We start from the raw sequence: 24,214 nt of genomic DNA, 5'->3' as shown, positions 1-24,214 counted from the left end.
TATTAGAGAGGGATTTCCTTTTCAATGTCGTCTTCTTTTACTTTATTAGCAAGGATACAGATGTCAGGGTTCTGATATGTGTCGAATTCATCTGAATTTCAACACAAGGATCCCGGCACACTATCAATGCTCATAGCTTAGTCACATATAATTTTTCAAAATGGTATTTCCTCCCGTTCTCACTTCTCACGCTCGTTCGCACTCTGAATCTTTGTACTTGTGAATTTTAGTTGTTTGTGCGTTGAGCAGTGTCTCTTGCTCAGTTTACTCTTTCAAGTGTGTCAATCATCAGTGGCACAACTCATGAGAGCCTCTTGTTAGTTGTTAACTGCACGTGGTTAGATAGATTATTTGCTTAATCTCATGGACTAAATACCCTCTCTGCAGCAAGATTATTTATGGTCATGTCCAACCATGTCCATAATTAGTCCCCTCTCCCCAATTACCCAATTGTTACTCTCCACCCCAACCTTGGATATTAAAAGGAAGAGTATTTTTTTTTCTTTTATTCTCTAAATTATGCAACTTTTCACTATTTCGTCTTTAAACTATCAATTTGGCGATTTCATCCCCTCAACTATCTCTCCGTTACCCATGTGATCCAATCAATACCGGTTCTACCCATTTGGACGGAAAAGAGGCACATGTGCCTATCACGTGCAGTCTAGCCCAAAAGCCAGGGGTAAGATAGACATTTCATGTCTCACACCTCGTGAAAAAGCAAAGGCCCCTTTTCACACAACCTTCTCTCTCCACATACGTACACAATGCAGGCACCCCACAACTACACGCTTTTGAGTTCTCTCTATCTCCCCTCTCTTCATCCGATCAAATGCCATTCATTTAGGGTTACGTTCATCCTTGCTCAGTTCAATTCCCTCCTTTCTCGGTCCATCCTTGCTCGGTTCATTTACTGGGAAGGCAAGGAATGATGGATGAGTTGAGGCAAGGGGACAAGGACTCCATCCCCAACTGTAAGTACAAAAAACTGTTTTTATTTCCGATTGTGTTGGGTATTAAACTTGTTTGTGACTGCATGTTCTGAAATCCGTGTGGGGTTTTGGCCAAGAGAAAAAAACAAAAAAACAATAATAATAATTCAGTGTGGGGGTTTTGTCTGGGGTTTGTTCCAAAATCGGAAATCAATGTGGGGTTTTGTGTGGGTTTTGTCTGGGGTTTTTTCCGAAATTAGTGTAGGGTTTTGGGCGATAAAAAAAAATAATCAGTGTGGGGAGTTTTGTGTTATGAAGCAATTATGGACACATGTGGACACTTGTTTTTTTTTTTTTGTTTTTTTGTTTTTTGGATAAGTCTTGCGGACACTTGTTGAATACTTGGTCCATGTTTGGGGGTTTTGTCCAAGCAATTTTTTTTTTGGCTCGGCAAACGAAAATGGTTTTATAAAACTCGAACAGGGGTACATCAAGGGAGAAAAAGGGAGAAAAACAAAAGGGAGCATCCAACCGAAGGTTGGATGTTACAACACCACAAGGCCAAACTTAGAGCTTTAGTGTACGGATTCCACCTAGAATGCTCTTAAACTCCTCCACCGAGTACATCTTGATGTCGAACTTAGTTTTCATCCACATAGCCACCCTTGTTTTGACTAGATCCCCTACCTCACTCGCGGACCTTGATACATTGTTGAACATGAGGTCATTCCTCGCAAGCCACAAAGACCACAAAGTAGCAAAGAAAGTCACCTCCCAAATGTGTCGTTCCAAATTTCGAAACCTGTTGCCAAACCACCAAGTAGCTAAGACTGCCAGAGAAGGGGGACATACCCATTCCAACTTCCACCACTGCATAAGTATCGACCAAATGTTCCAAGGAAACGAACAATGCAAAAGGAGATGCTCGATCCGGTGTTTCCTCATACAAAGAGCAAAACTGGCAGAGAAGCATTTGACCCTCTGGAATCACATTTTTGTTAGCAAGAACAAATCTAGTAACTACCCTACCTTGTAGAGCCAACCAGGAGAAAATTTCCACCTTTGGTGGTCTAAGGTTCCTCCATAATGATCCCAACACATCATCTCACACCTGAACAGCTTGCTCCCATTGTCCATAAACCGATTTCACCGAGAATCTCTTATTTACTGTCCATTTCCATTGCAGCGAGTCCTGTTTGGATGGGTCCAAAACCGTACCTTGCAATCTTTGTTGTAACTCCTCTTCTTAGCATTTTTCCCAATCATACAAACGCCTTCCGAATAGAAGATTCCATCTACCAGCCCCACCCTCTTCCTTCATAGCTGACCATGAGCTCTTTTTGAGAAGAGATTAAAAAGAGTCTGGGATATACTTCCTTGAGTGCTACCTCCCCGAGCCAAACATGATCCCAGAATTTCGTTTCCTGTCCAGAGCCCACTTGCATTTGAAAGCCCTCTTGAATTATAGGACCAATAGGCGAAGAGACATTCCCGATGGAGCAAATATCTCTCCATAAGTTCGTGATCTGACCCGAAGCAGGGAGATGAGGAAGCTAGCAGTCCTGAACAAGATTGTACTTCCCTCGGATGACTTTCACCCACAAAGAATCCTTGTCACCACCACCATTTTGCAAGCAGCGCTAGGTTTTGAATCTGTAGATTCTTCACTCCCAACCCTCCATTCTCTTTCTTCTTGGTAATCACCTCCCATTTCACCAAATGCATATTCTTCTTGTCCACAGAATCACCCCAAAAAAATCGTTGTTGCAATTTCTCAATAGAGTGTGCTACAGCCACAGGCATTTTGAATAAAGACATATAATAAATTGGTAGATGACCAAAGTTCGAGTTCAACAAAGTGAGTCTACCTCTTGTTGAATTAAATCTCCTTGTCCATATGCTCAATTTCTTACCCATCCTGTCCAAAACTGGTTCCCATGTTTTAATCCTCTTCGGATTAGCACCCAACGGTAACCCCAAGTATTTGATTGGCAAAGTCTCAATTTTACACCCCATCACCTGAGCAAGATCTTTCACCTCCTGTTGACAAATCTCAACACCACACAAAGAGCTTTTGGAGAAGTTAATTTTCAAACCTGACATAAGCTGGAAACATCTGAGCACCCTTTTTATATTAGCCAACTCCACTCTATCATTGTTACAAAAGAGAATTGTATCATCCGCAAATTGGAGATGCGACAAGATAACTCCATTTGCCCCAATCCGTGTTCCTTTGATTATTTTTAATCTTCTGGCTCTTTCCAACAATATATTCAAAGCTTCAACCACAATATTGAAAAGAAATGGGGATAAAGGATCCCCTTGTCTGAGACCTTTTTGAGTTTGAAACTCCTTAGTAGCTGAACCATTAATTAGAACAAACATTGCCATAGTAGAAATGCACTCTTTAATACAGCCACACCATTTTTCCCCAAATCCCATTTTCACATGCAAATCCAATAAAAAAAACCCCAATTAACACAATCCTATGCTCTTTCAAAATCAATTTTAAGAATTAGACCACCTTGAGAACTATTTTTCTAGCTATGAATCACTTCATTAGCAATAAGAACTCCATCCAGAATCTGTTTTCCCCCAATAAAAGCAGCTTGAGACTCACCGATTAAAGAGGGTAGATGCAATTTGAGTCAATTAGCCAAAAATTTTGAGAGTATCTTATAGATCCACCCCACCATACTAATGGGGCGAAACTCTTTAAACAAATTGGGGCAATCCACCTTAGGGATCAGAGAAACAAAAGTAGAATTGGTACCTTTTGTCAGCTTTCCGTTAGCATGAAATTCAGAGAAGAACTGAAGTATCAAGGGCTTCAAGAAATCCCACCCTTTCTTCACAAATGAGAAGTTAAATCCATCCGGTCCCGGTGCCTTGAGGCTACTGCATCCTTTCATGGCTGCAAGTACCTCTCCCTCTTCAAATGGAATCTCCAAGTAAGAAGATACCAGTGGACTTAGTTTCCTGGTATACACTCCTCCCAAAACAGGTTTGAATCTTCGTTCCTCTGTGAAATTGGTGCAGAAGTATTCAACCGCTGCTTCTTTGATATCCTTAGGATTTTTTAGCACTCTTCCATTAGCCTTAATCGATTCCACCATGTTCCTCCTGAACCTATTATTGGCCATCACTAGAAAGAACCTAGTATTTTTGTTCCGCAATTTCAACCAACTGATTCGGGTTTTGTCCAAGCAATTATGGACACTTGTTGCATACTTGGTCCATGTTATGAAGCACAAAAAATCGTTGACTACAATAATTGAGTAGTTGCAGAGGAAGAAGAAGAAGGAGAGAGAGAGAGAGAGAGAGCTTTACTCTGTTTTTTCATGGCAGATTATGCATATAATGGGTCAGAGGAAGAACAAGTAATGGACAAGAGAGAGAGAGAGAGAGAGGGGATGGCTTTACTCTGTTTTTTTTTTTCACATTTGGAGGGAAACAAATGTGTAGTTGGCGCCAGTGGATTGTGAGACCTAGATTGTCTATTTTGCCCCTGGCTCCTGGCTTGGGATCCCACGTGACTATCACATGAGCCTTTTTTCCGTCCAAATGGGTAGAACCGTTATCGATTGGATCATGTGGGTAATGGAGAGATAGTTGGGAGTGTGAAATCGCCAAATTGATAGTTTAGGGACGAAGTAGAGAAAAATTGCATAGTTTAGGAGATAAAAGACAAAAAAAAAAAAAAAACCTCTAAAAGGAACTTAATTTGGAGGGTAAGCAAGTTAACATAGTAATCTTTTTGCATCATTAAAATCTACCAACCAAATCAAGTATAGAATAATCTCTCCTTCTACCATATCCTCCTATTATCCACCATTCTTTTTTAATCCTCCAAATTTAATTCGGCTAACAAATAGGATCTAAATTGCTTGGGTAGCATCATTCTTTTTTTTTTTTACCGGCAAAATAAATTTTATTAATCTTTGAAATGGCAAGGAGATGGCAAAAAAATGTCAAGTCCGAGACCTAATCTCTTGATTGGCATGCATGATGCCAACAAAGAAAACACCCAAATGGACAAACCCATAAAACATATGGGACACAGCCCAAACACTTAAAGGCATAAAAGTCCAAATACAAAGGATAATAAACCCAAACAATTAAGCCCAAACATCAAAATTCTCTAAAAACCCATGTGGAGATCAACCTACACAGTGAAAAGTTAACTTCGTATAAATTTATACTTGTGATCGGTTGCCCACGTGTAATTTGGGGCAAAACCACTAAATTCTGATGACAAATATTGACGAGAATTTGAATTAATGGGTCCATCATAATACGAAAGCAATTCTTGATGAGATATGAATCAATGGGTCCATCATACACACATCTCGACACCTTTCAATAGCGGGGTGTAATACAACTGTAGTAATGAAACAAGAATGAGATTATTATTTTAAAAAAAAAAAGAACTATGCAATATTTCAAGGTAAGCACGAAGCTTAATTAGAACTGTGCAATATTTTATGGACCCATGCTATTTTAGTTCGCATTCAACTTATCGACAGTTGAGGATTCAGATTGTACCCGGACATGTCTCACCTTAGTTTTATTTGGTAGTTTGATCCATTCATTTTCTAAATTGAATTTTTATTATAGTTTTTTTTCTCACAAAAATTACTAGGATTGCTATTTTGATCAGATATTATAATGCATTCGTCTGCTCACATTTCTCTTGAAAAATCAAAAAGATCATAATTTTGACGGTCTAATGTTTCAAGACAAATGTAAAGGGATCAAGTATTTAGTAATATCTGATCAAGATAGAGTGAATTAACTACATATGAGGATTGATACAAAGGTGGAAGGTAATAGCATCCACTATGGATGGGTCAACTAGTTTTTTTTTTTTGACAAAAGATGAAATTTTATTAAAACCGAAAAAAGGAGGAAGAGAATCTAACAAAACGTTGGATGAACATCATAAGGGCGCCCAAAACACCCGAGGGTCTACAGGGTCCACACGAAAAAAGAACAATAAAGCCCAACTCATACCCAAAATAAACAGTGAAAGTCCCAAACACCCAAACCCGACCCAAACCTGGACCGGCCAACCCAAACCAATCCCCAAACCCTAACTACACCAGCCACCATCGCCGTACAAAACACCAAAAAAACAGCATCGTCGTTAAGACGAGCCAACCTCTCCCGGATGGGTCAACTAGTTAGTTAATAGTAGGAGTTAGTAGGAGATGTTAAATTTCTAGATAGTAGTTGGGCATTTTTAGCATACATTGGATATGTTATTATATAAGCTAAATTTAGCAAATGTTAAAAGTGTTACCTTCTAGCCATGCAAGAGTGGACCTTCAACAAATTATTTCATTATTTAAATTTTTTAACGAATTAGACTTTTAGCTAGCTAGCCTATAATACTCTAAATTAGGTACTTTAAACTAAGTGAAATGAACTCTAAATTTAGCTAGGTGGACACTTTAACATGTAAAAAGTTATCTTCTTCATGGTGGATGCTCTAATATACAGAGCACCATTTATCTCTTCTCGTTTCCAAGCATCACTAGCTACACGACAATAAGCTCCCCCATTTTTTCAAGAGAAATACTTTTTAATTATAACCAAATTTATATTACTGTAATTGTTTTTTGTTTTGGACATATACTTCTGTATTTCCTAGCTTCATTCCAACAAGTGGGACTCTGGAGGCGAAGCCAACTTTACGGGGTGCGTTTATTTTTCTTAGGTTGCATCTTTCCATTGTAGGAGTAGGCGTTTTTTGTTGGGTTTCGAAGCTTTCGGTGTTTGGGATAGGGCTTTTTTTTCCTATTAATTCCTTTCGTCCTTATTGTATTGGTTGGCGGCTTGCCTTCCTAGTATTTTGGATCTCTATCGGGTCACATATGCTGTTGCACTCTTGTCCATTTAATCTTTGTCTTCGTTTCAGAGATTAATGAATTCCTTTTGCCGAGGGAAAAAAACAACATTCTACAACAATATGGAATCACTCATCTAACTACATATACCACAATCCTTTCATATGTATGGAGTCACACCTCCAATCCTCGATCTCGACCATCCATTTTTAGTGAGCCCGCAGCTAGCTTCTCCTAGCATTCTAGCAAGAGAAATGCACAGAAAGTACCAAGCAATTATAATTTTCATTGCAGCTTCAAACCATAGCACAGACAATTTTCATTGTGAATGTGTTAACCATTCCAATGCTCAGTCCAACAATAGAATTTCATCTTCCCAAATTTTCTAGAAACTTGTACATTCCAAAGAATGGAAGCCACCCCCTTGAAACATAAATTCACATAAGCAGCCTAGAAATTAAATTATTAGACCAACCAAATATCACCCCGGTGAAACTGACGTCGACCAGAAAATTGCCAAATTTTCCTTGGAATCTCGCTCAGATCAAATATCCGCCATGAAAGATCACTATGTCAACCGTTTACAAGTCCTGGAGATGATGAACGATAAGAGAAATGTGTTCGAGAGAAGAAGTAACTCTAGTGAATTTCAGAAGGAAGAAATATTATCACCTAATAATCTTGTTTCAGAAAACACTAGTGACAAAGAGAATAAATCTGGAACGGAGGACAAATCTGTACCTCCGTTCGCAGAATCTAAAGATGTGAAACTGGATCTAATTCTAGCGGATCAGATGGCAAAGAACGAAAACGATGACATTGTGCAAGATGAAGTGTCTGACAAAGGATGGCAAGAAGCTTTTCCAAAAGGTCGCTCAACTACAAATCGCAAGTCTTCTAGTTCAATGAGACCCAGCTTAGCGAAATTGAGTACCAACTTCACGCATGTTTCCCAGTCCACAAAATACCGCGGGAATCCCAATAAGGCAATAATTTAATGATAGGCGCGCAATATCATATATATAAGCACCTAAGTGGGCAAGTTAGCGCGTTAGAGGCGCTTTTTATCTCATTTTCCACTTGATGCTGTGCTTTATTTTGCTTTTGTATTTTTGTTAGTTTCGCAGGAATAAGGCGGAATTTATGCCAAGATTGGATTGCAAGGTCCTTAGGCTGGTTTGGACATCGCCGTGGGATGTCAAGGTGGAGCCGTGAGGCATTGGATGACATCGTTGGAGCGTCGGGTGCCAAAAGTGCATGCAACGCTCGAGATTGGCTACTAATGGAGGTGGTATCGATACAGATACAGATATGCTATATCGATACAGATACATTCAGAGGCAGACCAGAGATGCTGGTATCGATACAGCTCTCAGCAAGAAGGAAAAACTGGTTAATCAAACAGGGTAGAGGGGAATGGGTGATATGGTTGAGTCAAAGATTTCCATGCCTTATCAACAAGAAGAAAAACTGGTCTCATCTTATAATTGGGCAATTGGATCTACTTGTGGTTATTATCTCAAGCTTACCGAGCCTGATGTTCAAATTAGTCCAAATAGAAAAATAATTAGGTCGGTGTTAGGGCGTAACTACAAGGATAAATGGAATAGATATCAACACAAGACTGAATATTATGTACATCCTCTACTATGTAATGCGATTTTACAGCTTCGTGGTGATTGTGAACCTCTGATTGATCCAAGATTAATGTCCCACAGCTTAACCAGTGAATTGGATGCAATTTGTCGACCGATAGCAGATTACCGTGACACAAGGGATACTTTTCTCTGGCTAATTAAGTCCATGCACTTGGCAACAGAAATATGCTACCGTTTAGAAAGGGAATGGTATACAGGTGGTGAAGATGATCCCTCTGGATCCGACTCTTCGTTATTGTGGAAGCAAAACAAGGAAATGTCCAAAACTCTGTCAGATTACATGATGTATCTACTTATAAAGCACCCTGCACTGTTGCCTAATGTTGGATCACTTCGTGATTTGGAGGACGGCATCGAGTAGCCGACAAGACTTTTAGGGGATGCACGTAACGTAAACGCAGCTTGCCGTCATTTGCTGAGCGAAGAAGGAGATGGTAGTATGGTCCTACGTTTGAGGAGAATGGAGAAGCCAAAGAGATGGGAAATAATCAAACTAATGTGGCTGAGGACGCTACTCACTGCAACTCGGGGTCCAACAGGTTTTGGTCAGAAAAATAGCCACTTCCGGCAATTAAGACAAGGAAGCGAGCTTCGCACTTTAATTTGGTTCATTAATACTTCATTTTCTGGGCATTGAGTGAACAAGTGGCCTTGACAGAACTTAATAGAAAAAAAAGATTTATGTAGCCAATTTCAATCGATCGATTAGGACAAAAGGCTCGATGTTGCTTGGTTTGATTATTAATACTCCATTTGAGATCCGCCATTAGTGTGAGACACTACTCAGAGCATGATTGAAAATACTAATTAGATAATAGATTTCCTTCTGAAAATTTCACTACTCAAATTCTTTTTCCTTTTCGGCATGTAAAGTTGTCAACGTCTTGTGTACTCCAGTTTATTATTAGCAAGGGTTCTGATACAGATGTGAGGGTTCTGATAGGGGAGGCTCCCGTCTAGCGTGGTTTGGTCCAGGTTCAGCTAATTGTGAGCCCTTTTCGGGTCTAGAACAATGATCGAAACCATTTACTGTTAAAGCTTAAACATTAACCAAAAATCAAGTTAATCGGATATCATTCGATATCATTTCGAAATGCAACCACTTCGGGCACCCATTAAACTATTAAATCACATTTAAACGGCCAATTCTTTGGGGACTCACAGAAATTAGGGCAAATGATAGAGATTCACCTCACGCTCCTCTGTACGAAGAAGAATTTGTCGCATCTCCTCTGCAATTAGGGTTCAAGCATCAGTCAGGTTTACAGTAATTTTTAGAGAGAGAGAGAGAGAGCGAAAACTTATCTCCTCTTTGCAGTTTTTGTGCAAGAGGAGCATGGCCAGCGGCGGCTCGATCTCCTCTCCATCGCCGAACCTATCAGCGAGCAACGGCAGTGTTTGCTGTCGCCGCCTTCGTTGAGGCCTTCTTTGACATAGACGGGAATTCCGGCTTGAATTCATGATCTGCCATTCTACTCTTCCTTGTTTTCATTTCAGGGAGAGACAGAGAAACACTGTTCAATTTGGAGACACAGCTCTTGAATTCCAACTGGAATTCTCGTGGGCACATTAGAATGGCCACGCGTTTTTGCCAAAAAGCCCTTAAACACAACAGCACTACAAGACAAAATAGTGTAACAAAGGGAAAATTTTAAAGTTCAATAACCCGTTAAAGTAATTTGTAAATAACTTAAATGGTGGATGCGGCCCACCACCATAAAGCGCGAAAGAGTATAATTCAGCCCCTAGTGCCAAAAACCATACCAGGGGCATTTTCATCCAGCTAAGGCGAAGTGTAAGCCACTTTTTTGGAACTCTCGACAGATGTTACAATTATAACCAAAATCACACACCTAAATAAATATCCTCTCACAAAACACAAGGGTTCCACACGCATCATGTGTGCAGCATGTGTGAAACCCTTGTGAGTGTGTGTAGGATCCTTGTATTTTGTAAAAGAATGTGTATTTGGGTGTGATTGTAGAATATTCGCTCCTGCCATTATAAAAGGCTTATGGAAGTCACAACCCATGACGGAAAGTTAACTTGCTAGGCATAAAGTTGATTGTCAGCAGTCCACGTTTGGACTCGGTTGAACTTTTGCAATCGTCGAATGGTATTTTTAACGGTCGATACTAAACAAACTTTTTCGTCGAAAAATTCCAAATTTTTTTTTTTAAAATGAACTCTTGGATGCAAAGATGAACGGCTGTGATTGAACTGTAGATACTCTACAATTCAACTGCAAAGAATCCGCCTCCTTTTAGGAGAATGTTAGATGGTAGTGTTAATGTGAAGGGGGGGAAGGGGTCGGGGAGGTGGGGCTCATGCAACCCCATTCTCATTCACGGAGTATAGTTGCCCTACCAACGGGCTGGCACTCACTTGCCAGCGATAGGTTTACTGGGAAAAATATATGCTACATTTACTTCATAAAAATCTAACGTTTTCTTTTCCGTGTTCTTATTTTGTTTTCTTCTTAATTTCTCTGCTACGTTTCTTCTTCTGTTTTTTTTTTTTTTAACTACGTTTCCTTCTTCTGTTCTTCTTTCTCTGTTTTTTTTTTTTGGGTAAACAATGAACATAACATAAACTAATTAAGAATCATACAATAGTCTAGGATACTCGACCCCATTTCGGTCATCGCAAAGATGCGAAATAATACAATCTGGAGCAACATCGAAAACATGAAAGTCTAAGTCATCATTGAAATCCATATTAGCTAATAAGTCCGCACACTTGTTTCCTTCGCTGTAAACATGATCAATCTTTTCTACTCCCAGCTACCTCATCAAGTACCTAGATAATATTACTCAGGCTGTATCGCAATTGAGTCGGTCTCATGATGAGTTGGATGGCCGCCAAAGCGTCCATCTCCACGCAAATTGGAGCAAACTGATTGTTGATGGCCAATTGCAAGCCATCCCTAACAGCCCACAACTCTGCCTCCAAGCTATGCATTGGCCTCAAAGAGCAGTGGAAGCCGATAACCCAGGTCCCATAAGAATCACGGATAAGACCTCCTCCCGTAGCTTGACTGAGATTTGTCTTGCAGGTACTATCAGTGTTCAATTTAAAACAGCCTGTGTAAGGCGGGCATCACTTAACAAGAATAGTACGTCTACTCCGGGATGACGAAAATGGGATGGCGATGTGATTCCATTCAACCGATTGGGCAATGGAAGATTTGATGGTGGCATCTCTGGAAAAGAGTTCTACTCCGAAGGAGCCAGATATTCCACAAGTAAAAGTGTTCGACTAGCCAAGATCAGAATCCCTCAAATCGTGGCTGACTTATTGCAAATCTTTTATTCTGGAATCATGCCTAATAATTATGGAATCCTTTCCCCAGGAATCTGTCTATAATTGTTGTAAAAATCACTGCAATCAGGGGATCTTGATTGGCTCTTTTCCTGTATATAATCTTAGTGTACATCATAAATAAAGAAAATATACAGAACTTCTTTCAAACTTTTCAAAAAGGGAACACAACTTTCCACGGAATGCCAGACCTATGGCTAACTGAAGATTGGCAGTTGGATTTGAGCCAAAAAAGAAGGCAACGAAGAGAAAGAAGTATGAACCCTAGAGGGAATTCCCACACACCCTCCCAGACAAGAGCAGCCACGCGGCAATCTCTGTTTTTTTTATTTTTATTTTTTTACCAAAAGATATAATACTATTTGAGTTCACCGTTGAAATTGACAAGACCGGTTGGTTTGCTTTATAATATTTCAGTTCACCTAAAAAAATATTCCAAAAAAATATTCATCTCGACGAGAAGAATCGAACAAATAAAAAATTATACACGAAACACAAGTTTTTTTTGAATAACGACAATTATAAATCAAAAGGACAACTAATCTTTTAAGTTTTTTCGTCTTTGTTAAAAAATTGAGTTTCCATTGATTCTTTAAATTTTTTTATCCCTCGTGGAGACGTGCATTTCTTGAAGATATGGTTCAATTGCTATATACATTTCAAACATCTTCTCACATATATGTGTGCTTTTCATATTTAAATTCTTGTTATTTAATATTATAAATATTTATGACATTATAGTTCGATTCCGGTTCAACCACAGTTCAACAGGTGACCTGTCAATCTGATAATTTTCATGTTTTTTTTTTTAGTCAAACGAAAATATCTTTTCATACTCATTCACATTTTGGTCCAAAATTGCTCCCTTGTACGTACGAAGTCATTCGGTCATACCGATGAAAAACAAAAGTTTTGATTATCATTGCCGGCTTTAATTTGCTGGATGGGCCCGCCTATTTACGAGTCTGGATCCCCTCTCCGACCCCCTTCCAGATGTTTGTTCTACCTCTCTCGGCTGTCGATCTTGCAAATCAACGATTGAAATGGATCGAACACTTTCTTTTCAAAACAACGTCGTTTTGGAGCAAAAAATGCTCGGTCCATTTCAATCGTTAATGTGCAAGATCAACAGTCGAGAGGGATCAAACAAGCCCCTATCTGGAAAGGGGCTGGACAGGAGATCTCTTGCATTTACCGATGGCTTTTCAGAAAGCACAGCATGGGGTCGGACAGGAGATCTCATCATTCAGGTAAGATACTCCATATAATTTTGACTTCTTGTTTCCACTTTTACTGGAGTACTATTTTTGTAACATAAAAGACCTCCTGAATGTAAGTAGGACCGGTGAATGAGCTCGTGCTTGAAGGCACACCGCGACGTAACACAAAATAAATCTTGATAAACTGTCCATTCGCTTCTATAGACCCTAGTGGATCTGATTAACTATTCATGAAACAAATATAATTGGAGCGAAAAAAATATGAACGTTTAAGTTGTGAGAGCCCAACTCCCACATCGGAAAGAAAATGAAAGTGGAATTAGTTTCTAAGTGATTTCGACCAGCTATTGTATAATTTGAGATTAGTCTTTTGAGTCACGTGGTTAGGTGAATAATTAGCAGGTTAGCAAGGGCAGATCGTTACAATAAGCAAACAATTTTTTAGTAGATTTCATTCATTAGCAAAGACAACAAACCATCTAACACTTATTAAGAGCAGTCAAACAAACAAAAGAGGAAAAAAAAAAAAACGAAACGTAATTTGATTAACATAAGATTTCCTTAGGCCAACATAACTTGCTAATATTTTAACTAAGAATTCTCGTTAGACTATAACGTTTCCAAACAAATAAGCGAGATAGCAAAGAGTTAAATTAGTGGGATGGAGTGAATATAGCTCTAATTTGTACTCTAAATTGCTTACACCTGAAAATTAAAACCAAATCAAAACTTTGTTCAAAGATATGAAAGGATGTGACATGATTGGAGCCTATCAGTCCGCAAATAATTTATTATATTCCAAACTAGTTGGTTTTGAAGTAAGTAATTTGCTCTCCTCGCTCTCCTTTTCTGTTGAAACTTTAAGTGAGTCACTTTGTTTGATTCTTTTCTCAAAAATAATTTCTTCAAAATTTTTGACTGTTTCATTATCCGTGGTTTTTCGTCTTTAGTGATTTTTTGTCAAATTTTTTACTTATTTTTTACTTTTTAGATGTACATAGGGTACATCGATTCAAAAAGTAAAAGAGTTTGTTAAAATGTTAAAAAAATTTACTAAAGACAAAAAAATACACAAACTTATAGAACTTTTTTATCTCAAAACTGCAAACCAAACACATCCTTACTTTGAGGGTGGATTTTACTAACTGAAATAAGTGTTTATTTATTTTTTGAATTAAAGGTGATAACCGGGATGTATTGTGAAAAAATAACATATCTCGTAAAACGAAAATAAATACTTAAAAAATAAGAATCTTAGTGAAACGAGACCTAATACTATTGCAAAGCAAGGAATCACTTCTTTCTTTCTCTTTCTTTGTTGGTTCTTCAGTTTTTTTTTTTTTAATCCTATAAATATTGGATAGAGACCGGAGCGGGAGGTAGTAATATAGAGCACCATATATCTCTTCTCTTTTCCAATTCATTACAAGCTGCACGACAAGGTACCACATTCTTCCAAGATGATATTTTATTTTATTTTTGGATACAGAGCAATTAATATGTTTTTAATGATTAAGGATATATAACTAGTGCTTTTGACATTTTTTACTTTTGTATTTCCTTGCTTCAAAATTTCGATTTAGTCGGGATATACTTGAGACTGATGTATTAGGATCTGTAGGTTTTGAGTGGAATCCAACAAATTCAATAAATGATCACCATATGTGTTGTTAATCGTATGGGATATGTTTGTTTTTTATGCTCCGTTTGGTTGTCTATAAATAGACATCTTGAGTTTTTTTTTTTTTTTTTGAGAGGCAGCATCTTGAGATTCTATGAACTGGTTTGGTTTTCCGTGAAAAAAAAAAAAAAAGGAGGGGTGTGGAGAAATGGTGGACATAGAGCATCTCTGCTCTTTCACCAAATCCTTACTAAAACTCAAATTTGAGTGAAAATCCCCCAAAATTCACATCCACTCCTTACTCAAACCCATACCAATTTTGGGTTTTACGTACTCAAAATTTTCATCAAATTTGGTTTGAACTCAAATCCTTTACCAAATTTCTAAGCGGTGGTTGCTAGTGGTAGCAGGTGGTGCTTGCTAATGGTGGTCGGAACACCAGATTTGGTTCAACCACAACATCAAGTTTTTACTTGAGTAAAAATTTGAGTAAGAAGTGAAGATGCTTTGAGGGGGAAAGAAAGACTCCACATACGGGTTGAAGTTTTTCACGTAGGGGGCTCGGATGTGATAGGAATCAAGAGAGAATTCACACAACCAAACATCAAACTCTACTTTTATGAATCTCACAAATTACGACTACAATTCACCTCACTCTCGCACACACGTACATATATATCCCGGGGGGGGGGGGGGGGGGGGGGGGGGGGTTCACTCTTCCCTCTGCTCGATCTCTCTCTTTTTTCCCCTCTTCTTCCCACACTCATACAAGACATGCACATACATACTTACAGTGATGGATTCAAAAATTTTGTACAGAGTGGTCACCTTTCGAGCATAAACTTAATAAAAAATACTCACTATCCAATATAACAAGAACATGCGTTCAAAAAAAATATAACGAGAACAAAAAATGAATGCACTAGTATTTCTGTAGTTTTACTAGATCATTTATTACATTTTTATTTGTATAAATGGTAGCATTGTATGTGTTGATTTTGTGGTACTACAACTATATAAGCTTTTGATGGACAGTTCTTCAACCCTCATTAGCTGCAAGTTTAGAAAAAACTTTTTTTTTCCACTTCAGGCTATAACCCAAGATCTTACCACTTGAACTAGACATAGATCTTCTTATGTTTTGGGTAGTTCTATGTATATTACTTTCTTTTTTGATTCACACAAAAAAAAAAAAAAAAAAAAAACCGCGATAATTTCAGAAGGATCACGTGACCCTCCTATACCGGCACCTTAGCTAAATATGCCCCTGCAATATACTTATACAGCCATACATAGAATGGCAGCCACAAAACTATTCAGCTCCCAATCATCAACATACTGCACCGAAATAATAAGACGCGACCCTCTGGCTTTGACCCCTTCCTCTTCAATTCCATTTCCTCTTTGTCTCTAACAATAGGGATTGATTTTGGCACACTACTTTTGGAGAGCCGACAATAAATTTTGTAGTGCCAAATTCAAAATCCTTAAGTTTATCATTATCCAACGACCAAAAGGATGCACCAGGCCAGGTGAGGTCACTTTCATCTAAAGATTTCTCTCCCAGCAAGACTCAAAATTAGCTCAAGTTCATCATATTTATGGAAATTAAGGGCTTAAAAATCTCAACCATTTGAGCCCACATTTCAATCCCTTTTGCCTTGGTTGAGCAGGTGCTCAATTGCCCTTTAGGAAGGGCTCTAGAAACTAGTCAGTGGACCGTGGAGTATTTTTTTCAGCCCAAAGTGTAATGTCTATGCTTTTTCTCAGCAAAAAAGATTTATTAAATCCTTATAAAAGATTACAAAGATTAAACAGATCTAGGGCATACTGGCATGAAGCCACCCGAGACCGAAAGGAAGGCAAGACGCCCACCGCACCAAACTAACCCAAAGACCAAAAGGCAAACCCCCAGCAGCAACACCATAAACCAAAACACCAGAAAGAAAATTTGAACAAACCGCAAAGCAAATACCTATTCACAAAAAATTTAAAAACCTAAGCAAAACCCGTGAGGCAAACAAAAAAACGGAACCTAAAACTCCAGTGTAATGTCTATGTTTAATAAAACATACAGTAATATTTTCATTTGTGGTTGTATGTAAGCTATGCTGAAACATTTTAAATATTAGGATTCCTTTTTGTTTTTTGAACATTTGTGTTTATTAATATTGTGATATCGACAAACAAACTATCTTGTGATATCGACAAACAAACTATCTGTTATCCTACGGATTAATATTCAAAGAAGTTTTTCGCTTTGAGTATTTCTTTATAAGAAATAAACCAAGTATTTTGCTCCCAGTTGCTGACTCGAATTTGGTTCAATTTTGTTTACGTCTTAAAAATGTGGCACACACCGTACCCAGAATACTTTATTTTTAATCTGATACAATAAAATATTTTTTTCAACTTTTCGGGCAGTGTTGACGTTATATGTGTTGAATTGCGAGGTCCATTGACCTTATTAGATTTCAAGAACTAAAAAATGGATATTACCTATAGTCACAAATCTTGGATGAATTGGGCGCGCATTAGTACAAGCATGTAAAAATAGGCTATTGGGCAACTTTTAGAAATTTAGAGTAATATTTGAGGCGAAACAAAAAATTATTTTTCTAACTAGTTTAGAGTGAATCTTGTAAATTACGGAGTATTTGAAAATAATAAAATAAACATTATTGGTCAGATTTCTCTCATTTAATTAACTTTTTGTTTCCCGTGTGTTGTTATGATGAGAAAGAAGAACGGTTAGGGTGACATGGATCCGATTCCAACATGGGTGCGGAGACTCTGGGATATATGGGATCTTCGAGTACTGGTTCTCCTTAGTTTCATCCTACAAATAATTCTTTCCATATTTGGCAGCCGGAGAAAATATATATCATCGGTGTGGATTAGTGTCCTTGTTTGGTCGGCCTACTTAATGGCAGACTGGATAGCAACAGTTGCTCTTGGCAAACTTTCAAATGTCCAAGGTGATCGCCAAAAAAGTAATGTATTATGGACCTTATGGGCACCTTTGCTTCTGTTACACCTTGGTGGGCCAGACACCATAACTGCTTATTCATTGGAAGATAATCAATTGTGGTTGAGGCACCTTATGGGATTAGTGGTTCAACTTTCTGCTGCGATTTACGTCATTCTAATGTCGTGGAAAAATTCATGGTTCTCATTTATGTCGCTTCCGGCGTTAGTAGCGGGAGTTATCAAGTACGGGGAGAGAACATTGGTTCTCAAGAGGGTGAGCGATGAGAAATACTTACATAGAAGACCCTACGGCAGTCTTAGCGATAAATATCCAACCGAGGGTCATGACTATGTGCGGGTTTTAGTTATGGCTTACGAACATCTGGATCGGTTTATGTGGTATTTGGATCAGGGGGGCGGTACTTTAGGTGCGATAGACGATCGATGGGCCAACCACTGGGATAGCATGGAAGCTATTATTTTGTGGGATGCACTGGGGGTTCAAATGGGACTCGTGTACGACTTGTTGTATACAAAGGCCGCCGTAATATACCGTAAGAAAGGTTTTCTTATGCGATGTATCAGCTTTGGATGTACGGTGAATGTGTTTCTAGGATTAACCATTCAGATTGTACTTTTAAAGACCAGGGAAGAAGAAGATGATGATTGGCATGAGATTGATATTGCAATTACAGGGGTATTAACTGTAGGAGCTCTAGCTTTGGAGATTTATGCAGCCATTGTGATATTTTCCTCCAATTGGATGATGCTTTGGCTAATTAAACAGGGTAGAGGGGAATGGGTGACGTGGTTGAGTCAAAGATTTCCATGCCTTTTCAACAAGAAGAAAAACTGGTCTGAAATTATGATTGGGCAATTTGATGTACTTAGTTATTGTCTCAAAGTTTTTCAAAGTCCATTTAGAAGTTTACCACCTAAGAGAAAAAGTCCAATTAGAAAAATAATCGGGTCAGTGTTGGGGCATAATTATGAGGAGAAGTGGAATAGATATCTACACAAGACTGAATATGCTGTACATCCTTCGCTATACAACGCAATTTTACAGCTTCGTCATAATGATGAACCTCAGATTGATCCTAGGTTAATCTCCGATAGCTTAACCAGTGAATTGCGCGAAATTTGGACGATAGCAGAACATGATGCACGGGGTAATTTTGTCAGGCAAATTACGAGCTTGCACTTGGCAACACAAATATGCTACCGTTTAGAAATGGAATGGGATGCAGGTGGTGAAGATGGTCCCTATGGATCCGACTCGTTGTTGTGGAAGCAAAACAGCGAAGTGTCCAAAGCTCTGTCAGATTACATGATGTATCTAATTATGATGCACCCTTCATTGTTGCCCAATGTTGGATCAGTTCGTGCTTTAGAGAGGACCCTCTTCGATCAGTTAATTCTTGCAGGGAATGCAGCAGATGACGTAAATGCGACTTGCCGTAATTTGCTGAGGCTCAACGATGTATGGAGTTTGATTGTCGAACGTTTGAAGGGAAATGAGAAGGCAAAGAGATGGGAAATTATCAAACTAATGTGGTTGAGGATGCTAAAATCTGCAACTCGCGGTCTAAAGGGTTTCGCTCGGTCAAATTGCCACTTCCAGCAATTAAGACAAGGAGGCGAGCTTCTCACTTTAATTTGGTTCATTAATCCCCCATATATTAAACCGACTCCGCCTTAACTCTCTCTCTCTAACCCTAAAAAAGCCGCCGCCTCCATCTCCCTCCTTCCCCTCCCACACACAAATGTTAGTCACATAATTCTTCAAAAATGACCTTCGCTTATGCTCTTAATTCTCGCTCTGCATTCGCACTCTTAATTCTCATACACACAAATGTTACTAGTTATTTGTGAATTTTAAAGTTTTTTGTGAGTTGAAAAGTGTCTCTTGCATATGCTCAGTTTACTCTCTCCACTGTGTCAAACATCAATTTGTTATTAGTTGCACGTGGCTGGATAGATTATTTACAGCGAAAAAAGCTGGTCCGGTGTTTGGTAGGCACATTCACCCGGATTAGTTAATCTCATGGACCAAACAGCCTCTCCGCAGCAAAACTACTTATGGCCATGTCCAACCATGTCCAGCCCGGCCCGCTAACCCCGCAAACTATACAATATTGGCAAAAAAAAACAAACAAACATGTGTCTTGCATCGATTGATCACGACGAGTAGGGAAATTGATTACTGCCATTAGATGTGCCCCTGAGATTAAAGTTATTGTAGCTATGGTATTTTTTCGATAAAATACAGATGTGGTATCTTGTAGCCATTTTCGGTCCTTTTGTTTGTTGGTTGTTTTGGCTCTGGTCATTAAGTAGAATTTGGTTGTGTTTAAATTTGTGTCTTGCATCGATTTTCTCAGGTTGCATCTTTCCATTTGTAAGTGCTTTTTGGTTGGGTTTCGAAGCTTAATTTGAGTGTTTTATTGTTTGGGATAGGGCATTTTTTATCCCTATTAATTCCTTTGGTCCTTATTGTATTGGTTGGCGGCTTGCCTTCCTAATATTCTGAATCTCGCGTGGCGTATGTTGTTGTACTATTTATCCATTTAATCTTTGTCTTCCTTTTGAGAGATTAATTAATGCACAGAAAGTACCAGGACATTTCATTCTTAAACCATTCCAATGCTCAGTCCAACAATAGAATTTCAAACAACGCCACTATAGAGAGCTCAAACGACACAGTTTCATCTTCCCAAATTGTCAAGAAACTTGTACATTCCAAAGAAATGGAAGCCACCGCCTTGAAACATAAAATTACATAAGTATCCCCCCAGTGAAACTTAGGTCCAGAAAATCGCCAAATTTTCTTTGGAATCTCTCTCAGATCAAATATCCGCCCTGAAAGATCGCCATGTCAACCATTTACAAGTCCTGGAGATGTTGAACGGTAAGAGAAACGTGTTCGAGAGAATAAGCAACTCTAGTGAATATCAGAAGGAAGAAATATTATCACCTAATAATCATGTTTCAGAAAACACTAGTAACAAAGAGAACATTTCTGGAACAGAGGACGAATCTGTAGTTCTGTACCTCGTCCGCAGAATCTAAAGATGTGAAACTGGATTTAATTCTAGCGGATCGGACGGCAAAGAACCAAAACGATGACACTGTGCAAGATGAAGTGACACTGTGCAAGATGAAGTGCCTGACGAAGGATGGCAAGAAGCTTTTCCAAAATGTCGCTCAACTGCTACAAATCGCAAGTCATATAGTTCAATGAGAGACCCTGCTTGGTGAAATTGAGTAACCAACTTCATGAACGTTTCCCAATCCACAATTCCAGTGTTTGGATCAGTTCCAATGGTGGGTTTCAAATTTCAATGATCATGTGGGGATATTGCCCCACCTGTGAATATTCCTCCAATGGTTGCAGTAAATCCTGTTCGTAGATCACCCCATCATTCAGCTAAAGCTAGGGTTCCGTACGGTCCTCTGCTCTTTGGCGAATATATATAATAGATCGGGAAATCGGGTCTCTCTAATATTTTTTTTTTAGTGAAATGGACATAGCCCAGTGGCATTTAACTCCTAGAGAGGTGAAAGAAACAATTAGAATTCTGTGCAACGGTTAGTGAGTTGGATTAACTCCCCTTGTTTCAAAGCCTGTCGGAACAACTGTGGGGAATCCTTGTGATCAGGCAATGCAGAGCCAACCCTGGGGAAAGCCCAAGTTTGCAATGTTTTGATGCGATTTGTGGACATGATTTATGTTTGTAACAAAAAGGAATGTGAGATTACGTGCGGTGGTGCATGGAAGATAATTACATGCGTCTCAAGCGAAACGAGAATCGATCCCAATGTATCTGTAGTGTTTAAACAATACTACTTTAGAATGACGATTTCGCGTGAAAATAAGAATTTATGTTCATATATAGGTAGCTTTTCTATTTCATATTCGTAGCAAAGTATTGATGCAATACCTTTGATTGTACAATTTTCGTACATTTCAAATAATCTAATAAGCATACTGGTTGAACATAACGTGCGAAAAGCTGTTGTTCCTGCTTGGCTTTCGACGGTTATAAGTGAACCAAAAAAAACACTTGAGGTACTTGCGTGCTCCCTTTTTTTTTATTTTTTTTGATCCGTTGCATGCTCCCTCAAGAAATGGATATTCCACAGTTGCGCAGGAATGGGGGAAGCATTTGACATAGTTTATTGATGCTGGCTTTAATTTGCGTACATTTTGTTTCTTCGTTTTGGCTTTTTATTGCGCATAGAAGGGTCCCGCCCATCTTCCGTCTTCAAACCAGCAAATGATTTATTCTATTCCAAACTAGTTAAGTAATTTGTTCTCTCTCTCTCTCTCTCTCTCTCTCTCTCTCTCTCTCTCTCTCTCTCTCTCTCTTTTCTTTACTTTAAATCTATTCCAAGCAAGGAATCACTTCTTTCCCTTCTTTTGTTCCTTCTTCGGTAATTTTTTATCCTATAAATATGATGATAGTGATAGTAGTGGGAGCTAATATACAGAGCACCGTATATTATATGTTTTCTTTGTAACGCCCCGAAAATTCGAAGAAATTAAAAAATATTTAAAAGATTATTTTCACAAAAGAAATTTATAAATTTACTTCGTCACTAGTTTAAAAGCATATGTCATTATATTACAATCGTTTTGAATAAATCAACATATTACAATTTCCAAATAAACTTAGAAGCTTCCAAAATAAAGTCGACTTAAATTAATCAGAGCGACTATGCACACGGAAACCAAGGTTTTCAGCTTCTTTCACAATAGGATTGAACTCGATCGAATCGTACGACACTTTTGCTCCGTCTTCGCTACCTGGCATTCGAGTTACCAGGGCAACATAGTACCGTGAGCAATGACACTCAGTAGCCAAAACCCACCCGAACCCATAACTTACAAGCAACAAGATATATAATAGGAATGCAATAAAAATACCATCAATGCAATAAGAATAACATTAGAAGATAACAAATCCATTATTTCATCACTATTCTTTAACCTAAGTGAAATCTCGGATCTTATCCACAGATCCGTTCCTACCCATAACCTCTGGCGTAAGGCACTGGTGTGGTCCGACTCCCCTTTTCCAGATCCGGATGAAAAATACCTAAGTTATATACCCGGTATCCCATCCGCGACCATAAGTTCGGATAAAACTTCACCGGATGCGCACGCGAGCACATTCAAGCCCGGGTTGTGACACAAGCACAATACCACCCTTATGTCCCGTCCCAAACATCCGAGAGCCGATCACCACCATGTCGTACTCAGGGTTCGTAAATCAACGCTTTCAACAAATCACCACCAATCAACCTCCAACAATTTAATCCCCGGATTCCTTGTCCGGAATCACAATTCAATCCCCGGATTCCTTGTCCGGAATCACAATCACAGCCTCTCACTTTATTCCATTTTCAGTTAACCCTATTTCAACGTTTAAGATGATAAGTCCGCACATCGCAACCAACCCAGGAACCTATTTGTCCAAACTATCAATATAACAATATTTCACAGTTCAACATTTTTCGAAACATGCTCACAGACTAACAACAATTAAATTCGCGATAATAACAAATCATGCAATAAAACTAAACACATATTAATTTATCATACGTTTAATTTAATCATGCGATTCAGTGATCCAACTAAACATACTAACATGCTAAAACTATTTAACCTTGCGATGTAAATTAAGTTACTCCTTTTATTGTCTCTTTTCTTTTTTTGAAACTAAAGTCTACGATTTACTCTTAATCACCTCGGGACTTATAATCTTAGTCTTAAATTTTCAAGGGTTAGATTTATAAACTAATCTAACTTGAGGGACTAAACTGTAAATATTCTGAGAATTTTTCAAATCCAGAGGCTACCATTTTTGGGAAAAACAGTGGGTTTCGATCGGTTCGGCCGGCAGTGTCGGAATCGAAAATTAATTAACTTTGGGGCTTAATATTAACTTTAACTACTCACGAAATAGATTTGTAAGCTCTTCAATCATGAGGGACTAAACTGTAATTATTACAACTAATTTTTCAACCAAGTTTTCCCGAGCTACTGTTTCATTTCGGAAAAACAGAGGATCTCGGCCGGCTCGACCGACAACGGTGGGTTTGATTATTATCATACCGAAACATGAAACAATCAATACGAAACATAATATATATTTAGGGAGGTGAGTTCGGACTACCTCTCGTCCGGCGAGAAAATTTACGAAGAGGTTTGGTGGCGGTCGGAGCCACGGCGGAGCTCGGTTGATGGTGACCCGGTTGATGGAGATGATGATGTACGGTGGCGGTGGGATTCCGGTGGTGAAGAGATGGACTACGGTGGTGATGCTCGGGTGGCGATAGAGGTAGTGGCCCGGTTGGTGCTCGGTGGTCTACGGAAAATGGAGGTGGCGGAGAGGTGGGGCGGTGGTTATGGTGGAGTCCGGTGGTGGGGAGGGGATTGGCCGAAGGTGGTGGAGATGGCTGTCTTTCTCTCTGTCTCGTGTATGTGTGTGTGAGTTATGTACAAGTGTATGTATGTATATAATAGGAACAAGAAAAAGAAAAGTGGAGTGGGAGGTGGAGTGTTGAAGTTGTTGGATTGGACAGGAGGCATGGCGGGGGAGTGGGGCTGCCGAATCTGGCAGAGGGAGAGGGTGATGGA

General features: G+C 38.9%; 1 protein-coding gene across 1 annotated transcript; it reads left to right on the top strand.

The window, feature by feature from the left end:
* The first annotated feature begins 17,527 nt into the window (after positions 1 to 17,527).
* LOC131317576 (uncharacterized) lies at positions 17,528 to 19,270 on the top strand. The gene has a single exon (XM_058347116.1). The coding sequence runs from the start codon at positions 17,528 to 17,530 to the stop codon at positions 19,268 to 19,270; it is 1,743 nt and encodes a 580-aa protein (XP_058203099.1).
* The last annotated feature ends 4,944 nt before the right edge of the window (positions 19,271 to 24,214 follow it).

This window comes from Rhododendron vialii, chromosome 1a, assembly GCF_030253575.1.
Source record: "Rhododendron vialii isolate Sample 1 chromosome 1a, ASM3025357v1".
Lineage (NCBI taxonomy): Eukaryota > Viridiplantae > Streptophyta > Magnoliopsida > Ericales > Ericaceae > Rhododendron > Rhododendron vialii.
Note: the sequence above shows the minus strand (reverse complement) of the source record. Positions and strands in the feature narration are given on the sequence as shown.

Excerpts from the sequence above, each read along its gene's own strand:
- LOC131317576 (XM_058347116.1), top strand. The coding sequence starts at position 17,528 with ATGGCAGACTGGATAGCAACAGTTGCTCTTGGCAAACTTTCAAATGTC.